This window comes from Stigmatopora nigra, chromosome 14, assembly GCF_051989575.1.
Source record: "Stigmatopora nigra isolate UIUO_SnigA chromosome 14, RoL_Snig_1.1, whole genome shotgun sequence".
NCBI lineage: Eukaryota > Metazoa > Chordata > Actinopteri > Syngnathiformes > Syngnathidae > Stigmatopora > Stigmatopora nigra.
In genome coordinates, this window is record NC_135521.1 from 9,567,455 (window position 1) to 9,581,305 (window position 13,851).

A 13,851-nucleotide genomic window follows, 5' to 3' on the forward strand; every position below is an offset into this window, starting at 1 on the left:
TATCAAATATCTGTCATGAATTTAGTATTTATTCTGTATATTGAATATTTCCCTCATTATTAAAGTAATTGTTAGAATTACAAAAAAAGTGTTATGTATGTTGTCTTTAAGATGGCCGGCAGGTAACGACGTCCGTCGCATTTGGCTCCAAGCGTGCATAATCCATCTACTATATTTGTGACGTCTATGGTTCCCCTCTGAAAATAAGCAAGCATGGCGGCGTCCGCAATGCCAAGTGCAGCCGAACCTACTCAGGCACCAACAACCTCAGGAGGGGCAAGTATTCCTTTCGACTTTTCCCAGCCTCCAGTCATCGAAGGTTTCAGCCCTTCAGCGAGGACCAAAGACGAAACTTTTAAGGAAAAGTTCATCCGGAAAACCAAGGACAACCCGTTCGTCCCAATAGGTGAGTTACACAAGCCTGAAGATGCGCTCTTCAATCCCAATGATTTCCCTCTAGGTTGTTCCATTTAGTCTTAAATTAAATGCAATACATTATTACTTTAGATTAATGTAAGAAGGCTGACACGATGGGGATAACGGGGTTGGTTGTCAACCTTGGGAAAAGTGAACAAAATGTTATTTTCTGTCTATGCAACATTTGAAACCTGTTCTAACTTCTGCTAATGTTTTATTGTTAATGGTTCCCATTTATTAACAGATCTTATGCTTCTATTTCAATCTGCAGATTGCTAAAGTTTTGAACAAAATTCTATTTAATTAAGTAGCAAATGCCCCATATGGTAATCCAATGTCATTAATGATGTTTTTTTATACAGGTTGTTTGGGTACGGCAGGAGCGCTGATGTATGGCCTCCGAGCATTTCACCAGGGCAAAACTAGGCAATCACAGTTGTTGATGCGTGGCCGCATCTTCGCCCAAGGCTTCACTGTCGTCGCCATTGTTGTCGGTGTCTTTGCTGCCGCATTCAAACCCAAACAGTGAAGAAGCACGGCAAATCTTGCCTTTACAGAAAGACTTGTATACAAAATATATATTGATCACTCATGAGGACAGCCTTATTTATCATTAGGGAAACATATTTTCTCATTTCCAATGTGGCTTACACAGGATATGCTTTTGTGGGTACTGTGCTATACACTGCCTCATGTTTATATGTAATTAGCGTACTATGTTAGTAAAAATTATTCAACATGCGTGTCTGGAAATGCTCCATTTTTCAAGTTGATTTAGGATTTTATACTTTTCCAGATGCATGTAGAGTGCAGTGCATCTTGCATCATTTGCAGCAGCAATGAAAAACAAACAAGTGCAAGTCATTTCTCTTGTTTTTATTGAGCAATTCCCCTTTTGACATTTTCTTCAGTTTTCATCGAATCCAAATACTAGGCAACATGTGAAAGAATGCCAAACACTGCATCTTAGAAAATGTGGTCAAAAGAAAGTGATTCAACCGTCCATGATTCTGATTGTTTGAGGAACAATTTAAAATTCTGGAAGGATTAGCATACAGCCTACATTCCAAAGTGTGTGGTTATTATTGAGAGGCATATGTGGTTACATTCTGCAAGTGTATAACTACAGAATAACTAAAATATATTTAAAAAAAAAAGTGCATTTCAAATCTTGCCAAAGGCATGCATTATAATTGAGCCAAATAATTTAAAAGGGTAAGAAACAGTTACCTTACTATCAGTATTTTCTTAAATGATAAAACTTAAACCTACAATAGTAACAGAATAGTCCTTCAAGTTTCTCACTAGACAGTGATTCTATTAAAATAGGGATCAGGAAATGTGTGAGGGTTCTAAAACAGTTATGGGAGTTTTCTGGAAAACTGGATAAAAACTCTTCCGATGTGGAGTGCGTTTAGTGAAAAGGCAAAGTTAGTGCGAACCAGTTCCTCTTAACGGACCAGAGGGGTCTGTTTGAGTGAGATGAGCACGGAGCGCATTCGGGACACATCCTTGGCCTGCTTGTTAGTCTTGGGGTTGAAGTCGCACAGATAAGCCACGCGTTCCCACGACGACGCGGGGCCATCGCCATCGCTCTCCGCCAGAAAGGCTTCCTCCGACGCCCTGTAAATGGAAAGGGGTTGAGAATTGGCTATCTTTAAAGCTTGAAACGCACGACAAGAAAGAAAAAAATGAATTTTGTCTACATAAGGGCATTATTCTACTAGAATAAGACTGTTCAAATAGATCCGTATTTTTATATCAGGTGAAATTTAGTGGTGGGTAGGGATGGAAAAGTTAGGTGTGTCACTAATATTAAAATGCACAAGAATTCTAAACCTACACAAAGCCTATTAGTTCAGAGTTGGGCTGTTTGTAGAAAGCCTTGTCATCAATCCTTAGTCGACAGGCATGGCAATGTGAGCAGTAAAGAGGAGACAGGAAGAAAAGAGGATCAGTGTCACACAACAGGCAAACAAAACACATTACACTCTTCTATTTCTACCACAAAAAGATGGTCAAAGCAACCCAGAATGGATTAGTAAGAAGAAAAATGCAAAGGGGGGGTGGGGGTCACATGTGCAAAGTGATACCGTGTCAGACTTGGGCAGAGTCTGTAGAAAAGTATAAAAGGAGGACAGATTAACTTTCAATAGACACGTAAGCCAATAAAAACCATGCAACATAATGTATTTCAATGGAGAGAAAAAAAAGATCAGAATTGACATTTCTTTGATTTTTCATTTGTTATGGTATTTTTTTTTACCATTGCTGCCCAAATGGTGGACATGTCTCAAACTACTAACCTATTGTTGGCCTTGTGCTTCTCCATCTGCTCGGTCTGATGCACGTGCCAGTCTTCCAGCTCTTTTTTAGCCTTCTCTCGCCACTCTGCCTCTGCTGCCTTGGATGCTGAGTCTTGTTAAGGGTTTGAAAACAATGCTATTTAAAATAGAGGCCACAAAAAAATCCAAGAATATGACAAAACAGCAGAAGAAACCAACCTAAAGCTTCAAGGCGAGTTTTCTGTTCCTCTCTCCACTTACGAAGACTTTCAGGCTCTTGCCTTTGAACGTCTACCTGTGCGATGGCAGCGTAGTTGTCTGTGGGGCCATTGGACTCCTTTTAGAGGACAAGGAAATGTGCGTAATCTTACAAAACATAGTCATTGTCATATTATAATAATATACATTTTGAAAACCCGGTCTTTTTTTCTCCAGATTCCGATCCTCGATTTCTGATGTGTGACAAGCACACTTGACAACAATAAAGGCAAAAGAAAGTGACATCTGACAGGTAACGGAATAATAACTGGACAATATAGCTGTATATTTTTTAATTAGCTCACCTGGAACATATCCCCATTCATTGTGACAGGCTCCTCTCCAAAAGGGTCTAAAATCATTGTAATAAAACAGACAAAATATAGATATTAAAATACAAATTTTAAGCGTTCATGTTGGTCTGTGCGTTGTCTTAAAACGTTATGGAGAAGGCAAACAAAACATGCTGCAAAACCTGTTTGCCCTGCTGTAAAACACAACTTCCAGGTTGAATAGTTAACGCACTTCCACCACCATTTCTTTCTTATCTGATATTCTTAATATAGTGTAGCATTGTAAAATAACACAATGTATACACGAGTGTAAAACCTGCAAAGTGTAGCTGTGAAGTTATTATCGGTTTATAGCATTTATGCTAGTATCTGTTGAACTAGCTCAAGTATTATAAATCGCTGCATTATCAATCACTTTTCATCCACGTTCTAGTATTTACGTGATCAGAACATTTCTTCGGTAGTTTAACACGTTTTTATTATTATGATCCAAACTAAAGCTTTTACTGAGTTAGCCCCCACAGCTAATGTTAGCACAGTTAGCTTCCATTGGCGCAGCTATTGGAAACTTGCCGTAGTTATTAGTTGGCAGCTCACGGGGCTCTAGGTTGTTGGCATCATCCATCGCCCCAAAGCCCTCGTCGTCGTTCTCTATCCCCGCTATCTCACTCTCTTGCTGGGCTAGGAACGCGGCGGCCGGGTCCTCTACTGTTGGGTGTGCTCCGTTGTCAGCCATCTTTCAGGGAAGTGTTGACAAGTTTAACTAAGCGCAGTATATGCACACAAAGCCTTGATTAATTTCCAACGGTTCAACACCGGAATGATTGAAGATGTTGAAATCGTAACAGCGCAAATTACGTTAAAGCAGACTCGTGTAACAAAAGCTTTGATCGGATAAAAACAGTTCCGAGTTCAAGTCCTGGTTAATTCAAGATTTCTCCACTTGGTAGTGTCATTGATGATGGAACCGGCCCACAGTGACCACAGGGTATATTTTCGTTGTTTTTGGCGCCATTTAGTGGTCATTTTAGGTATTGCTATCCACGTAATTTAGAGCTCCTTTAGGTTTTGCGTTTTATATTACGTTGTCAACATGTCAATAATTGATCATTGCACACATTGATTCTATGCTGAATTATTTCGATACAAATCTTGAGTGAAATTCTACAAAAGCATAACGTAACAATGTCATACTCGAATCATTATGTTCTCTAAAATGCTTTTAAAACATTGATATCGGACTCTTAAACTTGTGTACAAATGCAGGTAGCGGGACAAAATTTAACATCCATTTATATTTCTATTTTTTTGTTGCCCGCCTCACGAGTTTTGCAATGAAAATAAATAAAAAGGATGAATGTAGTACTTAAATTCTACCAGAGGGTCCAAGATGGCGCTGTTTCTTTCGGAACTCTGCCACTGAACACTGTATAAAAGTGAACACTTATCTACTGGAATTTAATCAGTGGCCATAAAAAAATCGACCAGAAATCGGCCTTGTGACCTTTGGCGTTTTGTTTTAGATGTTTAAAATACGTCTCGGCAGCCAATGGGACTTCCACGGCACTCCTTCCCATCCGCCAAGAGGAAGTTCGGCCGACACTCGGGCAGCTTTTCCTGCTGATATCCGGTCGTCTGCCGCTGGTAAACAGACGCCGAAAACACGAGGTAAGTTTGTCCAATTTATTCATTTCTTACTTTATCCTGTGTCGTTAAACTTAAAAAAAAAACATTTCGACCCTCAATCTAGTAGTTTTGCTTTGGTTTGCATTAAAGATCGGTGACTTTTAGTGAAGGCACTAACTTTTATGAGTTAAAACAAAACTACTCATAAAATAATGATTTATGATTTTTCTTTACGTTTTAGTGAATAATGACTTAGAAATGGGGAAAAGATTCGAATATTGCGGTTAAATGAAAGGTTGGCAAGTTTCTAAGATGAAGTATTAATACTATATAAAAAAACTTTTAATAAAATCTGTATATCGAGTTAAAATTTATTTATTTACCAGAAAAATCCTGCAAACTTTTGGAGATAAAACATGTACAGTATTAAATCATAATCCTGCAAACATGAAGTACGAATTGAGTAATGTAAAAGTGACCCTAATAGTAGTAGTAGAGATAATATACAAGTAGAACTACTACTTGTAGTTGATGCTACAGTATTTGTGCGCAATCAAGTATAAACGTATTATTGTATCGCAAAATAACTGTTTGTCTTGCAATCAGACAACTTTTTTTATTGCCATTGAAAATGACACACTTCCCATACATTCAAACAGGGTGCGGCTGACAAGTCAGTTCCCTGACAGCCCCCCCCCTCCCCGTTAAAACGGATTGGACGTCTGTCGCCGTCATTGGCATTGAAACATAATCATTCATTGCCAGTCCCAATTTCAAATGGACTATATTTGCAGCCAATTATTTTAAAAAGTAAGCAAGAAAAATAGTTTGGGTTTAAATATCATCTTTAGTATTTACATTTACTTTATCATTTATATTAAAAGCTCAATATGTATATCTTGAAATTATAAACAGCAAAATCCAAAAAGTGATCTGACTAAAACAAACATTTTGTTTATCTTACAAAATTTGATGTAAAACAACCTTGTTGCATCCATGTTTCTTTATTAATTGTGTAACTATGATGAAAAGAATATTAATATTAAGATGTGGTTATTGCCATAAATGTTGTTGCAACTTTTGGCGTTACATAATAAGAGATTATGTTTGTAGCCTGAGCCTTCGAGTGTTGGCAAGTATGTGACTGTCAGCTGGCAACTGCTTGACACAAATTTTTTGATGCAGTAGACTAAACTAAAATTTTATATTTGCAATTTATGCAAAATTTTTACTGCAATTTGTGCTTTAAAATTCAAAAGGAGTCTACTTTTCAACATATAAATGAGATCCAAATCTATAGATTCACCCACCAGTATGTTTTTTTTTGTCAATCTGTCCGTACTTTAAGCACAAACTATAACTTTAAAAGACATGTTTGTTTGACTGTGTCAGGGAATTATTTAGTGAGTAATAAAATACCTGTTCTACATTTTACTAAGAGTTATCTATTATGTTTTTGTTTAGTATGTTGCCTCGTGACATTTTTCTACATCTGTGAATGTGGGTGACTTTACTCAGCGCATTGTTGTCAAGTATTTATTGGTCTTGTTTGGATGCTTGTCACTTTTTGGGCCTTTGTTTATAATTAAAGTCGAAACAGTGTCACACAAAAATTTAGATGGCACAAAAAGTGGATTGGCTGGTCTCATACGGACAAATTAAGTGTTAATGTAGCTCCTGAAGATTCAGAATTTGTTTGTTTTTCTTGAGGTTTTAAGTAAGAAAATGCATGTATTTTTTCAAGTGGCATTTATTAGGGTTTTTGTCACTATAATGATTTTAGACTTAGCTCTCAGCGTGATGTGGGGCAATTCTACTGCAGTACACATTTCAATCACTATAATAAAGCAAAATAATACCTCTCCCGCCAGCTAACTTTTGTGGTTGAAGAAATAGAGAAAAAGATTTGATTTAAATATTCATTCTCCCCCCCCCCTGCGACTTAGATTATGATTCCTCTCCAAGTGAGTCCATCTGTTGCTCTAAAGGCTTGATTTCATATCATAATTGCCGGTTTGGTCGCACTTCTGCCTTATGTCGTCCAGAAGGAATGTTATGTTCCCTTGCCTTCTCTTTACTTAGAGGCCCGTGGCTGCTACAACAGCACAAAGACAGTTAAAAAAGGGAAAAAAAAGAACTTAATTCAACTTAGCAGTCATCTCTTAGGAGTTGACGTCGTCCTCTCAACACCCCACCTCCCGCCTCCCTGTGACTCATGTGGGTGTTGGGCTGAAATAGTTTGGTGTAGTTTTACATTCCTTATATAGACTCTGAGGACTGAGTTGCAGCTACAAAGTTTAGGGGGTAGGCTTTGCCAGCCAGAGTTACGCTTTGCTCGCTTGCCGAGTTATTCTGATTCTCAAGTAGCTTTCTCACAGTTTTCGGGCTACAAGCCGGCCCTCCAGGACCAGGTAGGTCTCGTAATCCCGTTTCAACGCGCTAACCAAGAGCAGGTCCAGATACGCCGTAGATTAGTCAGTTGCACAGCTGTAACTCTAAGTGATGGCTCTCTTCTCAAGTTGCCGGTTGGAAATTGTGTTAGTTATTTAGGAGCATGTATGTCTATGCCAGGAACTAGTTTGAACACAGTTGTCCATGCCCAATAAGACCCAGATGGATTATGTGAACCATTTGAAAATGTCAAGAGGAGTTTTCATTTTGCAAGCAAGCAAGCCAGTGGTTTTATCATTACAAGGATTATTACACTGGTTATCTTGCACTGAAGTGTTTTTTTACTCTTCCCCATGTTCGGTTGAAATTGGAGCTTATTGTGAAATGTCACTGCTGTTCTGCTTAGGCAGTAGATTTATGATGACAGGGTGTCTGGTGCCCATGTGTAATATTTCATTCGATATATGAAATATAAATGCTCCCATCAGATCCTGACATAAGGGTTCTTCAGTTCAGTTTACTGTAGTCTACTATATGATCCCTGAAACACAATTCTGTCAAGAACACGTCCCATATGTCGTATAATGTAGATATATTATATAGGATGTACATAAAAAAATAGCAATAGTCGTAATAATTGACTTGCAAGACTTCCGTCAATTGTGTAAAATCGATTGTGGATTTCTTGTGACTTCAGATGTTAGTTAATCTTGAGCATGCATTGACATAAGTGAAAAATCTAGATCTAGAACTTGTGGATGTTTATAAGGAATTAATATTTTCATCTTGTCTTTTCTAAAGGCTATGAACGTGTACTCTGTAACCCTCAACGGCCCAGCGCCATGGGGCTTCAGGCTGCAGGGTGGCAAAGACTTCAGCATGCCCCTTACTGTGTCCAGGGTAAGACATTTACTATTTATTACCAGCTATGCCAACACAATTTGACATTTTGCTTTGTTATTGCTGTCTCATGTGGGATTTTAGAATAACCATAACAACTTCTATGGTAATGTGCTAAAATCTTAGTTAAGCGGTGTTCAAGGAAGAGGTTTCATCTGGATTACTGTGCTGATACAGGAATTGTTTTTACAATTTCAAGTAACTCAAGTAGGGTATCAAGTCGCTGAAACTTAGAATACTGCCGACTCTGATCGTTGTTGAAGTTGGCGCTCTCTGTTAAGTTACATTCTAGTGATATACAATCAATTTAAGGGCTTAATTTTCCAAACTACTGCTGTAGTTGGTTATTTAGCATATAAGTAAGAGCTGGTTAGTGTGTCCAAACAAAGAGAGGAAGAAAAAAGTTAAAAAAAAAGTTTCCTGCTTCTGAGTCAGAAGCAGGATACACAGCGTCGTAAATCCCAACACATTCAACAGTATGTCCTCTCAAGTGTGTTCTGTATGGTCTTAACTAAATTCATTTTTTAAAAATGTTTACTCTGTTCTTGTTAACACTAGAATTTTGGCAGTGTGCCAGCTTTTATATTGACAAAAGAAGCATTCATCATGTTTTGCTTGTCTTTCCGCATCTTTCAATAAAGCAGTAGAGGAAGCAATATTGCATGTACGGACATGATGACATTTTTTTATTCAGGGTTTTTGATCGCGAAATCCTGCCATTTTATAATCAACGGCAGCTGCTTTTAAGTGCGAGATTGAATCAAACATAAAAAAAATGAGGTTAGTCTTGTTGATAACTGCTTATTTATAATTGATCTTTTTTTGTGCTAATCAATAATGTCCAATATCATTGTTTTTCCAAGTATTTATTACACTCATTATACTAATATTTATTACTACTACAACAAAAAAAGACAAGTAAAAATAAATTGTGAAAAGAATCGACAATGTGACGACAAAAAGCCATCTTTTTTTAGTCAGCTCTACTTCAAGGACATTTTGTCATTTCTCTGGCACTTACTTGTAAGTGACTGGCTTGCAAATACCCTATAACCTACCATTGAAAAGCACGGCAGCTGCTTTCCAGGCCTTATAAGAGCACAACGACTTGCTTGCACTCCCAATTTTTCCTTGTGGTTGTCAGAAAGCCATATGCTTGTAAAGGGGACAAACACACAATGCACTTTGCATGAGTCACACTATTTTGAAAATGGTCTGGATGCCTTTGAGCTGTAACCTCATCGTTCACCTCATCTGTACAAGTCTCAAGTCTGATTTGCATCGCCACCAAAAAATAAAACAAACCAAAATGTTCTATTGCTGTGCGATTTGACGATATAGATCGCCAAACCCAAACTTTCTATTGGCCATTTATCGTCACTATTGTCATACAGTTTATAATCCACACAGGAAACAGACAACTGACATCTTTCTAGTAATAATATTAATCAATATATTGGCTGCCATTGACAGCGAAAGATGTCCAATCCAATTTGTAAGGGGGGCCTGGCAGCCATCTTCAGTGAAACCTGATCACCTTTCCCAGTTGAAATTGATTAGGTGTCTCTGACTGTAAATGGCAGTGAATTAATTCATTAATTATTCATATGTTGTGGTAACTTAAGATAGTCTTAAAAGTTAAAACCACTCACACACAATAGATAATTACCGTTCATTTTGGAGTATATATCACCACCCTCCCTCAGTATGTAGCCCAGTATGGTTAAAATATGAATAAATACAAGTTTCTTAAAAACATTGAGCAGAATTATACTATATTATACTGTATTACTTCTAGTTATATTGGCTAGTTTTAGGTTGTTGCACTACTTGACATTTTAGTGGTAATTCCTATGTAAAATGTCATAAATGTTTAATTTTTCAAGAAAATATTGATCATGGTGTATCATTATTATGATATAAACGCTCATAAGACTCAAGACTAACACACAAAATGAATGAAAAAACAAAAAAGTATGTTGAAGATATGTCCTCTTCCCGACAAAGATTCAGTGAACTTACAGGAATTTCAGTCCTTGCAGGCCAAAGCAATCTACCTGCAGGCTTGTAGATAAAAAAAAGAATGTCCGCAGTCAATGGTTATTATCTCTTTGTTAGCTCCAGTAGTTTTCCCAAGCCCTCTGGATCTGGAGTCATAAAATTGTGACATGGTTTTTCTCGTTGTCTCTCTCTGGCACTGTTTGTTCTTCGCTGTCATTAAAACGAAAACAGTGAATCACACAGAGTGAATATGGCCTTAGGAAGGCTTCTTCCGCCCTGGAGTTTTCGGTAGGTGTCTTTGCTGATGAGACAAATATCTGTAGCCAATTATATGAGATAATGCAATGGAAAAACATATGGACTGAATGAATAGAAAGTTCTGCAAAGTACTGAATAGAATTGCATGTGTTGACTCCTCATTGGGTTGACATTTTTGTTTTGTTGCAGTGAAGGTGAGGAGGCAATTTCTAGGACAAGGAAAGAATATTATTTAATAGATAATATAAATGAGGACTATCATGGGCTATTGTTTTGAGTTTTATGCTGTTATTTTATGCTTTGAGAGCTGTAGTAGTGTGTACACCCTCTGTGTTTCTTCCCCCTCCTACTTTAGTCTGGGTAGCTGTGCTTTCTCAGCATTCCTCACATTTTTCTTGCATCCACCATGCGGCTACCAGTAGAAAATCCTTTCTGCGTCTATTATATCTTCCATAATGACTGACATTTATAACCAGATAGCAAGAAATATTCCATGCAGAAGCAGTTCATTACTCAAATTGAAACTAGCGTTTTATTTCTTAATGGGTTAGATTGGGGTTTAGGATTTAAACCAGAATCTGGAATTGAATCATGTTTGGTTGTATTTTTGTATAGAAGATTTAGATTAGTTTAAAAAGTGATGAGATGTAAATTTGTAGTGAGGAGTCGAATTAATAATGCAACTTCAGAATACATTCTTATTAATATCTTTTGAAATTAGGTTTAGAAAATAATAGGTACATGAGTCAACTATACATATTTAGGGGGTATTACCCAAAAAGAAAGGAACTGGGTCCACATTAGTCTGTGTCAGGAAAACGAGAAAAATACTCGGCTGCGTGACCTTTTATTTTGCTGTTATTAATGACATTCCACTGGACTTTGCAACTTGGGAACAGATTCCTTAAACAGTTAGAAAAAAAAAACATCACAGCATTCTTGTGCTTTTCTCCGTACCGCGAAAAGAACAACAAGTAAAGGAGAAAGGAAAAGCCAGCAGATTTTTTTTCTCCTCCGTTCTTTGAAAACTTTCTGTTATACCCCAGTAGACTTGTTACAGGCGTGAACTTTGTTTGATTTCTTCTTAGCACTACTTTTGTTTTTAGCTGCATTATTGTGTTTGAATTCTAATGAGGTTCCAGGAGTAGTTTTAATGGAATATTTCGACTGATTCCTGCTGGATTAATAAACAATGCAGCAAAATCTTTTCAAAAACATTTTCCCTGTTCCTCACAAATTAGTAATGTACATTATTATTATGAGTTCCCATGAATATTGAAGCCCAAGTGAGAGAAATGTTAGATATGTCCAAACTAATGAAGAATTGATTAATGGAAGATTCAAATGAAATCATCTCAGAATCAAATAATCACATATTGAGTCTTTTATTATTATTAGTTACTGTAGCTTATTACAAAAACAATTTACTTCTTTAATTATTGATTTCAAAAATCTGGCAATTTGATTGTGTACTAGAGGTTTTAATTTGATTATTCCAATATTGAATTATTCTTGATATTTTTAAAATATTTAATTTTTAAAACAATTCAATCTAATTCAATTATTTCATACTTTAAATCCAATAGAAAAATATTGAGATTTTTTTTAAAGACAAATAAAATCGTTTTAATTAATATAGTAAAAACTTGATGGTCATTCTGTAAATCGGATGATAATTCAATGTAGCAATTTTCATTAAAAAAGCACATTTGACAATTATTTTAAAGCAGTTTTAAGCACCATTTAAAAATGTGGGAAGGTAGTCATTTGTACTGCATTTCTAGGTTACTTGAGGTATTTGGAATTAACTTTGCTAGGCAGCTGCATTCACAGAAATTCCTGCACACAATCATGAGTCAATCTTGCTCAACTTCAATAATTGTGTTAGCCATGGTTGGATTTGATTATTTTCCACTGAGTTACTATGGATCTCCTTTAAAATCAACCATCTGAAGTCTGGTCATTGTACAGCACAAAACAACATGTCAGAACCATAATTTCATTGATTTCTGGAACTCTTCCTGTAAAAAAAAAAAACAAATGCTGCCTTAACTTATTGCATTAAGATAGAATAACAATAAATTGCAGTTTCTGGTAAATTTAAGTCACAGTTGGGGGGCTGAGGCTACTCTGCAGGCGTCTCTGCCCCAGATCCTAAGCCATTGCAGCTATATAAACATTTAGATAGAATGATGCATCTCCTCCTGCTGGCCATCTGCTTTTTATCAGTGAACACATGTCCCGCCATCGGAAATCAAATGCAAGGAGGAAATTACAGATGATGTCATGTCAATATGCAACTGAGGAGATTTACGATGTCTTGCTACCACAGCTGGTTGTGTCTAGATTCTTTCTGCTTGCATCAGTGTTTGACTTGTCAACCATCTGTTTTTGGATCACTACCCTTAAAGCCTCTCTTATACACTGGAGTTAAGGTAGCCTTGTTATGGGTCTGGATGAATATTTCAGTACCTTCTGATAGATTGCCCACAGGGGGCAAGATTACTGTGTTGACTTCACTGCAAATTTCTTCTGTTGTAGCCACTGTAGTTTGAAGGTGAGTTAATGTGAGGTGTTTCCAAATTGCATGAAGGGAACACGGACGGAAAGGTTTGGTTTCTCTTTTCTTGGAGGACTATTTCGGGATTATATTAGCTGTGCCGTGTGAGTGATGTCAGGACGAGCAGTTTCTTAGTCCCCAAATAGCTTTGGAAAGAATAAAAGTGGACTGGTGCTGAGTTACCCATTCTAAATAAAATTGTGCGTGCTGGATTAATTCACAGAATCGCCTTCAGGAGTATTTTTGAAGACCTTACTCATTGAAAAGCTTTTGAGGCTTTGGAATTCGATATCCTTGCAAACATGGTGTACTCTCTTGAAAGGTAAATTGCTTGGAAAGTCTTGGAAAACTACTCAAAAATAAAGGCAATACTTTGTTATATGCCTTCTCTGACTTAAATTAGAACATGGAGGCTCATCGTTTACATCTTTATTTCAGCTCCTTACATTTTGGGAACTACTGTACAAGTGCAAGTTACATTTAGGAATATGTTTTCCACTGTCCTTCACCATATTTACAAACTGCTGGTGAGGTATAGTGTTTCCGTCGACCCCTTCCTACCAACCAAAGGCCTGAGCAAAGCAACTTTAGACACTGACTTCTCAAGTGAGGGAACAGCTGCATTCTGAACCTGAGCCAGGCACACAGGTGTCTGTGTCCATCACCGAGTGCACCATGTATGAAAACAACTTATTTTATGAAGTGGCTTCACCAGTAGAATTTTTGGGACCTATCACCAGCACCTCTGTAACCCCTGTGAGAATAAGGGGAACAACAAAATTCAGGGTTCAACTTCATACATTTGTTAAATGTAAATTTAGGCTGCCATTCAAAACAAACCAGTAAAAGTAGGTCCACACTA

General features: G+C 37.2%; 3 protein-coding genes across 7 annotated transcripts in view; 2 read left to right on the forward strand and 1 right to left on the reverse strand.

Annotated features, from left to right (window-relative positions):
- Positions 1-111: 111 nt before the first annotated feature.
- higd2a (HIG1 hypoxia inducible domain family, member 2A) lies at positions 112-1,158 on the forward strand. The gene is made up of 2 exons (XM_077733617.1): positions 112-406; positions 780-1,158. Exons 1-2 carry the CDS (start codon positions 214-216, stop codon positions 944-946), a joined length of 360 nt encoding a protein of 119 aa, XP_077589743.1. The 5' UTR covers positions 112-213; the 3' UTR covers positions 947-1,158.
- A 120-nt stretch (positions 1,159-1,278) lies between these two features.
- On the reverse strand, positions 1,279-4,235 carry cltb (clathrin, light chain B). 4 transcript variants are annotated; one of them, XM_077733613.1, is made up of 7 exons: positions 3,827-4,235; positions 3,266-3,312; positions 2,922-3,039; positions 2,724-2,835; positions 2,511-2,531; positions 2,261-2,314; positions 1,279-2,040 (listed from the first exon to the last, which is right to left on the reverse strand). In XM_077733613.1, the coding sequence occupies exons 1-7, from the start codon at positions 3,987-3,989 to the stop codon at positions 1,869-1,871; spliced, it is 687 nt and encodes a 228-aa protein (XP_077589739.1). In that variant the 5' UTR covers positions 3,990-4,235; the 3' UTR covers positions 1,279-1,868. The 4 variants fall into 4 exon arrangements, with proteins under 4 accessions (XP_077589739.1, XP_077589740.1, XP_077589741.1 ...); XM_077733614.1 differs by lacking the exon at positions 2,511-2,531; XM_077733615.1 differs by lacking the exon at positions 2,261-2,314.
- A 487-nt stretch (positions 4,236-4,722) lies between these two features.
- LOC144207926 (PDZ and LIM domain protein 7-like) overlaps positions 4,723-13,851 on the forward strand; it is a 34,116-nt gene continuing 24,987 nt past the window's right edge. Inside the window, exons 1-2 of one of the 2 annotated variants that reach the window (XM_077733611.1) lie at positions 4,723-4,921; positions 8,072-8,170. In XM_077733611.1, coding sequence (XP_077589737.1) covers positions 8,075-8,170 — 96 coding nt within the window. In that variant the 5' untranslated portion in view covers positions 4,723-4,921; positions 8,072-8,074. Of the gene's footprint in view, positions 4,922-7,153; positions 7,291-8,071; positions 8,171-13,851 lie in introns of those variants that run through there. The other variant, XM_077733612.1, reaches the window with a different exon arrangement.